The 9,592-nt window shown below is 32.0% G+C and overlaps 1 protein-coding gene across 2 annotated transcripts in view; it reads left to right on the top strand.

Moving 5' to 3' along the window:
- The first annotated feature begins 2,032 nt into the window (after positions 1-2,032).
- The window catches only part of PAN2 (PAN2-PAN3 deadenylation complex catalytic subunit PAN2), a 63,585-nt gene continuing 56,025 nt past the window's right edge, over positions 2,033-9,592 (top strand). Inside the window, exons 1-3 of one of the 2 annotated variants that reach the window (XM_076473432.1) lie at positions 2,033-2,083; positions 4,070-4,276; positions 6,947-7,116. In XM_076473432.1, coding sequence (XP_076329547.1) covers positions 4,073-4,276; positions 6,947-7,116 — 374 coding nt within the window. In that variant the 5' untranslated portion in view covers positions 2,033-2,083; positions 4,070-4,072. Of the gene's footprint in view, positions 2,222-4,069; positions 4,277-6,946; positions 7,117-9,592 lie in introns of both variants that reach the window. The other variant, XM_076473431.1, reaches the window with a different exon arrangement.

Here is a 9,592-nt window from a genome sequence, read left to right as displayed (position 1 = left end):
TTGTTTTCTTATTGTATTGTATTTGTTTTTATGAATTAACATTTGTGTAATTGTGAAACTAACGATGCGAATTGTTTTTTTTAATACGATTGTAGGTTGGAGTAGTCGTTGTACTCTGTCGTCTGGTATTTTGCAAATCTCGTGTTAGGAGGCCTAACTGATTCCTCAGCAGAAAAGCCATATCTGAAATTCAATGCGAAACATGTTTTAAGGTTAGACGCGATTTTAGTTGTACATGAAGAATAGTTATTTTTAATTTACAAAGTTTGTTTGTCTTTAATTTCGCGCAAAGCTACACGAGGGCTATTACAGTATAAGACTCGAGGGAAGGCAGCTAGTCATCACCACCCACCACCAACTCTTGGGCTACTCTTTTACCAACGAATAGTTGGATTGCCTGTACACATTATAACGCCCCAACGGCTGAAAGAACGAGCATGTTTGGTGTAACTGGGATTCGAATCCGCGACCTTCAGAATAACGAGTCGAGTGCCTTAATCACCTAGCCATGCCGGGCAAATTTGCAAAGTAATACAAACTTTTGAAGTTATGAGTAATGACCATGTGGAAAAGCGTTTTGTCAGCTAAACACCACCAGAAGTTTCTACAACATAAAAATATAACCTATTGAACAATTTCGTAATAAAATCAAATATTTTAATTAATTTAAAAAATATATTAGAAAATTATATAAGTTAATGCAAATTTGTTTACACCAACCACTTCTGATCAGGATTACCAAATAATTCATACTTATATTCAGTCATATAAAAGATAATTTTGGCCTTTATATCATATAAATACATTAGTTAGTGGCTTTACAGGATCTTACCTAACATCAGGTTCGATCATCTTTTGCTCTGTGGCTTGGCATGATATTTATTCTACAAGGCGCCAGAGTTTCACTTGTTCGATTGTAACTCATTAAGTAAGGAATGCAATCTGCAAATGATTTGCAAGTATTAATTAAAGATTAAAATGGTGAATAAGGTTTACAAGTTAATTTCAAAGATGCTCAGTGAGATTAAATAAAAGTGTTTTACTATCATGTGTGATTAACGTAAAAAAGATCTGCTTATTTCCTTTTGGTGAAATATTATTAGGATTTTGACTGGTGTATTAAATAACTTATGTTAATAACTAGGTTGTATGTTCAGTCCTGAGCTATGAAGTTGGTCTACCTTGATCAAAAGTTAACAACAAGAACTAGAAAAGAAAAGATAAAACATGGCTCTTTAGAACATATCACATGCTTTTGGTCAATTATTGTCCACATATTATGATGTCTTAAGTGGTAAAAGGTGTTCAAATGGCTCATATGAACAACGTTTCCATCGCTGCTATGCTTGTTGTATCTCCAGTCGGCCTAAAGAGCTCTGGATTGAGCGAAGTGCGTCATCAACAATGGATACAAAGGATATATTGCGGTTGGAATACTACTATTATACACACTTCTAATTTCTGAAAATCCATAAGGGACAAGGTAAAGAATCTAATGCTTACAGATATAATAGACCTAACATTAATGTCTTATGACAAGTGTAATCATTGCGTACTCAGTAAAATTTGTGTTTTTAGTTTCATTGAACCCATTTTTAAATTTGAATCTAAGATTAGTTTTGTTTTCGTTTTTTTTTTTTTTTATTTAACGCAAGGCTACACAAGAGCTATCTGCGCTAGCCGTCCCCAATTTAACAGTGTAAGATTAGAGGGAAGGCAGCCAGTCATCACTACTCACCGCCAACTTTTGGGCTACTCTTTTACCAACGAATAATGGGATCGACCTTAACATATAATGTCCCCACGGCTGAAAGGGCGTGCCATTAATAAGCTAAGATGAACAGTTATTGTAATGTATACATGATAATGCTGAAAATAACAAAAAACTATCAATTATTGAAATAATTGGTAATTCAAGACATGGGTATTTCTTAATAACGAACATTATTTTTTCTTTTCATTTCATGTCAAACTTTCATTTAATAACAAAAACGATAACAAGTGCATCATATTTAGATAATTTTAGAGGACGCTGCTTAAATTCTTAAAAGCCTTGCGGCAGTTTGTTGTTGCTAACACGGTGGTAAGTTGTTTGATTAAAAAAAATGTGGTTTGGTGGATTAAACTCAAAAGTTGCGTGCAGCCTGGTATAAAAAAAAACATGGTCCAAAATGTGAATAGTTTAAACTTGAAATTGAGAAGAGAAATAAATACTTGAATCGTAAGTCAACTGCCCGTCAGAAATAAAATATTTTGTATATGTGTGTGTGTTTTAATGCTAAACTCAAATAAAATTTTAAGGCTTAACCGTTAACATATTACAATTTAGTATAATGTCTTAAATGATTAAGTTGCATTATCAAGCTTTTCATATTGCTAATTACAAACTTAGAACAAAAAAACTACTGCAAGACTTTCCAGAGATAAATTCTGAAATTGTAACCATTTTGTTTTCGCCACACTTAGTGATTTACTAAATTAATTATTATTTTAAAGTTTAGCTTGAAACAAAACTTCCATCTTGTTACAGCTGGGAACCAAGAAGTAAACCTAAAACTGTGATTTAGCTGTTTTCTTTTGTGACTGAGGCTTGACCTTTGTGATAGGATTAGCTTTTTTCTTCTTTTCGTATTTTATTGATTTAGTCTTTAATTTTCACTTTAACTTGTTCAAGTTCAAGCTATAAACTTACTAGTTTTTTTGTGTTTTTTTTTTTACTTTTATTGGATAGGTAAATGTATGTGAAGATCTACATCTAACCCTTTATGTGCAATTGGGGTTAAAATATGCTTATAAAAGCTGTTTTGCAGAAAGCCATATGACATGAAATGTATTTGGTATTGAGTTATCAGCTAATCATTATATTTTACATTACTGTTTTAGTTGTAGTAGAGAATAAATACCATATATAATAAATACACAGGGATAGTGAAAAACTATAGATAAGAATTCTAAGAGGTTATGTAAATGCAAACTAAGATGTATTGTAGTTTGATATACTTCAAGCATTATAGTACTGAAGGTATTACAGTTGCTGTAGTAGTAGATCAGATCATAAAATTGAAATGGTGCATGTATTTGTCAAAGACCCAGTTGGGTTAAACAATAAAATATTTGCCTAATAATTTGCCAGATATATACAAGAATTTTTCTTTTTGTAACTGTAATGTATGTGAGGCATTATCTTGTATGCTGTTTGCTGAACAGTTGTTATATATTTATAATTTTATTATATATCTTCTCTTTCTCTAAAAGTACTATCATTCCACTAAAATTAGTTTTGAGGAACATTGAAGACAAAAATAAGAAATCCTATAATCCAAGCATGTTTGAAACGTAGACCATTCTTCATCAGGTGCAAACAGAAAAATGACTAATTTAAGTAATGAGTGAGAAAAGGTTAGGTAATGTGAGTGGCTATACAGAGTACAATATCATGAACACCACCTGCATCATTCCTTTGAAAACTAATTGGAATACCTGGTTAATGTAGAAGTAAATTGGTCTGTTTTGTTTTGAATTTTGTGCAAAGCTACACAAGGGCTATCTGTACTAGCCATCCTGAATTTAGCAGTGTAAGACCACCCATCGCCAATTCTTGAGCTACCCTTTTATCAACGAATAGTGGGGCTTGACTGTCACATTATAATGCCCCCACAGCTAAAAGGGTGAGCATGTTTTGTGTGATGGGGATTCCAACCCATAACCCTCAGATTATGAGTCGAGTGCCTTAACCACCTGGCCGTGCTTGGCCCAAGTAAATTGGTTACCCTTAAAAATACCAAGAGCTAAGTACTCTCAAATTCCATATATGAAATAATTCCAAAACAATGGTTGCATTATGTAAAACTAAATGCAGAAAAGTGGAATGAACAAAAAAATAGCAAAAAGTTAGAAACTAAAAGTAGTTTTCTGTAGTAGTTTTGAATAAATTTATTTACTTTTAGGTTCTGTCATATTTCATTGACAGACTTTGTAACAAGCATTATTTAGTTTACGTGAGTGATTGTGTTGATATACTGGTGAGGAGTGTTGTTCTAACTTGTTGTTTTGGTTTTTGGTGCTGTAGTTTATGATGGAGTACCATGTGGGTGAGTTTGCTCCTTCAATTGATGGAACAGATATAAATCAGGGACAGTTTTCTGTTGGAAGTTTAGCATTGGGCCAGGAATACATTTTACTCCATAGCATCCTTGCAGATGGGGGCAATCATTTTGGAGTTTCTGCTCTGAGCTTTGATTTACAGGAAGAATTGCTATGGATGGGGAACCAAGGGGTAAGTATTCAGTACTATATGTAGGTTTGTGATAGTTATTTCTAGTCTGTGAACAAAGTCAGGAGATTATATGACCACACAATTAAGGACATGTAAATACATTAAAGATTTTAATAATGGTCAGATGATTTGTTAAGATAGAGTTTACATAGTTAAAGGTCTACACTCTTTAGCTGTTTCAACTCACAAAAAAGAATATTTTTAACCATTGCTTCAGTGTTCTTTTTTGTACTGAAGTGAATTGTCGTAATTAGTGAACGTGGCATCTATTCCTGGTTTCTCACACCTATTACCTCTTAGTAGGTACAGCTATTTCTATTATTACTAGAAACATCTGTTTTTCTGTCTCTGTCATATTGAGTGTTATTGTGCTGTTTTTACTAACTGAAATGTGTTTGACTTTTTTTTTTTAATTTGATTTTGATGTCATATGTCCACTATGTGTGAAACTATAATTTGCTTGAGGTATTCAATTCAGCTGGGTTTTTTTTGTATGTTTTGTTATCACTCGTATATTATTTTTACATTTATAATATTGATGTTTATTACTTTAAAAAAATCTCAGTAAGTTTCTTTTACGAACGTAACTTGATGTATGACTTTGTCAATCTCTCTTGTTTTATGTAAAGGTATAATTGTTCTGAGTTAGCAAAAGTTTTGTAACTTTTATGTAATTTGATATGTACAAGTACTTCTTGTTTTGTTCATGTGAGCATTTTTATTTTTAATTTAGTATCAGTTGGATAAACTCTGTCACTATTATAAGTTGGTTGAAAATTCTCTGTCAATATAATTTTCTTTCCTGTAATATCAAATCATTCTCTTGGTATTTGCCTGTTTTCTTCTCTTGCAGAAGATGCTGTATGAGTTAGTATAAAGACTCTCTTTATATTTTGCATCATTTTGGTATTATGTTACTTCCATGGTGTTTTCCTCCATCTTCCTATGATTATGTGGAAAGTGGTATAGACTTAGAATTACTAACTTGGGTTATATTTCTTGATAGAAATGAATAAAAACCCTGTAACACAATTGCTTTCAAAGGGTGGACTGAAGAAGAAAGGTCAACCTTTCAAAAGCACTTGGGTAATTGGGTTTTTATTCATTTCTATTGAAACTTCTTTAACCTAAGTGTTTTTCTAATGTATGAATTGTGTTATATTTTTCATCTCATTAACCTAGTTATATGTTTTCTTTTCCTACATGAACTTAAGCTAGCTAGAAGTTTCTTATCTTCAAGGGGTTAATAATTTGATATTAATACAAGGCTTAACATGTTCAAGTTACTAATTTGTTTAAACTTTCACCCATTAATCTTTACATTAAAAACAGAGTTGTCCACCTGTCTGGCACCTCTGTACACACAATTTTGTGTGAAGCGTTCACTAAATCACTTTCGATTGTACACGGTAGATAAACTTAGACGGGCCCCCAACCCCGAGAAAAAAATAACTTAAGTGGATAAGCAATAAGGCAAATGGTTCAAGCACAGCACCCATTTAAGTTTTCAATGTGTGAAGTCGATGTTAAACAAACAAGTTGAATCAGCTTAGGTGAAATGTGATACAGGAACCCAGACAATCACCCCCCCCATCCCTAAAAGATTGAATTTAAATAAATGAGCAATTGAGCAGAAGGCTGAGTTTGACAGTAATTAAAATCTCGCCATGGAAATGTGACAACACATAGTGTCTGTATACTTCTGTAATAAATTACAAAGAAGCATGCCATCTATCTCTGTGACATCAATGAAATAAATACAGCACAAAGTGCAATACATATTTTATATTTATAATCAGATTAATGGGGTCATTTGCTCATATCTAGTTATTCAACTGGCTACCTTTTATTGAAAGATACTTGTTTACCTATAGTAATTAACCACTGGATGTTTTAAAGTTCAGACAACTACAGTGCTACTGATTCCTAATATGTATTTTAAATTATGATGCATTGTTTATGCTGTTGTTCTGTGTTTTTCTATGTTGTAGCACATACATCAGCACTGGCCTCTAATATATTAAGTGTAAATATGCACTGGTTTATTTTAGTGCAGAAATTAGCTGATGGCTGCTTATTGAAGTTTGTCTTTCATTTATTCGGTCTATCTTTCCAAATAAACCAATACACAATTAGCTGATGGCTGCTTATTGAAGTTTGTCTTTCATTTATTCGGTCTATCTTTCCAAATAAACCAATACACAATTAGCTGATGGCTGCTTATTGAAGTTTGTCTTTCATTTATTCGGTCTATCTTTCCAAATAAACCAATACACAATTAGCTGATGGCTGCTTATTGAAGTTTGTCTTTCATTTATTCGGTCTATCTTTCCAAATAAACCAATACACAATTAGCTGATGGCTGCTTATTGAAGTTTTTCTTTCATTTATTCGGTCTATCCTTCCAAATAAACCAATACACAATTCTTGATGAAATGTTTTGAAAAAAAAGTCTGAACTGTGACAGTTTTTCCTACAGCAGCTGGATATTTAATATGATAAGATGAAACACATTTTACATTTGTCTTCTTTTAGTATTTTTTATTCTATTTAAAATTGTTTAAAATGTACAGCAATTGCAATGATACTGACATGCCTGAATTTTGAGCATTGTAATCTGTTATCATATAACTAAGAGAGGAAACATTCATTGTGTTATCTTTACTTCAGGGTCATGTGACATCGTATTACAGTTGTGATCTACAGAAATACACCTCCTTCCAAGTGGATGCTACCAATGAAATCAAGCAGTTGGCCACTGTAAATGCTGGAATTCTAGCTTTGACCAGTGCTTCCATTCGATTGTCACAGCGCCGAGGACTGACAGTTTTTAACCACAGGTGAGACTGACATTCATATATGGATAAAACAAGGTAAAGGTTAATAAACCTTTGTAAATGGGTAGTTAAAACAAGTTTGTAGTGTATTCCATTAAATATATATATATATATATATAATATTTAAACTGACAATTTAACCATTCAGATATGAATTGCTTCATATTTTTAGGCCTCCTCCAGTGGAACCAGTGGTAAGTCTGCAGGATTATAATGCTAAAAACTGGATTTCAATACCCTTGGTAAGCAGAGCACAGATATCTCATTGTGTAGCTCTATGCTTAGCTACAAACAAACCAGTTTTTGTAGGTGTATACTTGGGAAAGACTAAACAGTTTCATGCCAAGTGGGGAATGCTTTTTCATTAATCATGTATGACAGAGTATGTAACGTAAGAGGAACTAGCTTTTATCAAACTGGGAGCATAAATAGTTCAAGTCTGTTGACAAATTGTGAACCTGCTGGGAAAATATTTTTAAAGTTGTTTTTTATCTATCAATTGGTAAAACCACTTCACTTTATATGTACATGTCTTCAAATAAATGTATTTTCCATTGCTTGTTGATGCAGTCACACCAAGAAGTAAAACCAAAGTCACCTTGGTGAGCTAAGTCAAACAATTTAGATGCCAATATAGCTAATTTTATTTTTGTTTGAAAATGAAGTTAACCCTTTCACGACGTGTCAAGGGTTAAAGGCCATGTCATTGCAATTGTTTACTTGCATTTAGCATTGTATTGAACTATTTTATGAATTTATATCAAGAAGTTTGGTATCAAATTGTAGATTATATTTCAAATTGTAATATTACATATGAGTTTATTTTTTAAGGGGAAAGTAAATATTAAAAGAACACATTTTAGTGAGTTATGGTATGTTGAATTCAGCACAGTGTAATATTAAATGTTTGTGTTGTCAAAATACTAAGTCTATAGTTTCATACAAATTAGGAACTTAAATTACTAATGTTATAAAGCTAGAATATAAAATAAGAACCTTGTATCTTTTTATTTTACTGAGATATGGCTAATGTACTGAATCAAACTCGGTGGCCCTTTTCGTTTCATTCTATTTTTGGAAATGGCCCCTTATATACATTAACTTCAATTTATGATGTGTGAATAACCAATCAACAACTTACAATGTCCCAAGAATGGTTTTCTCAGTCATGTTAATCTTTGAAAAGGCTACCACATCTTTTTAGATCCAAGATTTCAATCAATTGTTTTGTGTCTTTAGTCTGCTTGAAGTTTCATATTTTTTAACATCTAAATACATCTTGGCTATAAGCTGAATAAGTTACAGTGGAATTGTATGGTACAAGTGTAGTTATTTATGATTTTTGTAATTTTGTTTGATATCCTCCATGTGAGAAATTTTAAAAGCCTAAGCAACCTATGTTCGGCAACAACTGAGTGCAAAGGTCGTAGTGAGAAGAGATAATTGTTTGCTTTATTTCCTGAATTATTGTTCTATATTTTAAGAAAAACAAGTTTAATCATTTATTTCTAAATATTAATAATCTGTATACATATATATATAATATATAATAATTGAAATGTGAGTATCTTACAAAATACTTGTCCACTAAAAAAACAGCCAAAACAGGGAAGACTAAAGGTCAGTCTTATATTACTGAATATGTAAAGAGTGCATGTGTACCACGTTAATGCAAATTATGTAATATTAGCTAAGGATGACTGGAAGGTCAATATTATAAAAAATAACACTATATATTTACATACATATTTATTATAACACTTAAACTACTTAGACTAAATAATCAGTGATGTCGAGAAACCCACTTGTTGAGAAATTTATATGCAAAAAACGGCTCGTTTGGATTGAGAAAATATTTTACATAGAAGAGCGAACAACGTTTCGACCTTCTTCGGTCATCGTCAGGTTCACAAAGAAAGAGGTAACTGACCGGAAGCTGACCACATGTTTGAAAGGGGTTGTGTAACTGTGTGTCGAAATGTAGAGGGCGGTATTAGATGTTTGAATATATAATTTTATTTATTTTATTATATTAATATAGGTATAAAGGCATTCCTTTATATTGGTTTATTTTGGGTTTAAGTTGTTGTATAAGTAAGGCTTCTTTAATTTTGCGTTTGTTTATGTTTGTTTCTTTATTTAGTATTTGAGTGTTTTCCATGGTTATGTTGTGTTTATTTGACTTGCAGTGTTCGAAAACGTGTGAAGGTGACTTTTTTATGTTCTTTGAATCTGGTTTCCATTTTTCTACTTGTTTCTCCAATATAGAAGTCGTGGCAATTATCACATTGTATTTTATAAATAATGTTGGTGTGGTGTTTGTCAGTGTAGTTTTTACATAGTATAGACCTCAGTTTTGTGCCGGGTTTTGGAATAAATTTGGTATTAACTGGAATGTCATATTTTGTTACTAATTTTTTGCCAAATGTTGATTATTTGTTTGCTGATGTCAGGAATATATGGTATACAGCAGTATATG

This window comes from Tachypleus tridentatus, chromosome 12 (genome assembly GCF_004210375.1).
Source record: "Tachypleus tridentatus isolate NWPU-2018 chromosome 12, ASM421037v1, whole genome shotgun sequence".
NCBI classification, from domain to species: domain Eukaryota; kingdom Metazoa; phylum Arthropoda; class Merostomata; order Xiphosura; family Limulidae; genus Tachypleus; species Tachypleus tridentatus.
The sequence above is the reverse complement of the archived record's forward strand: the minus strand, read 5'-3'. Positions and strand labels throughout refer to the sequence as shown.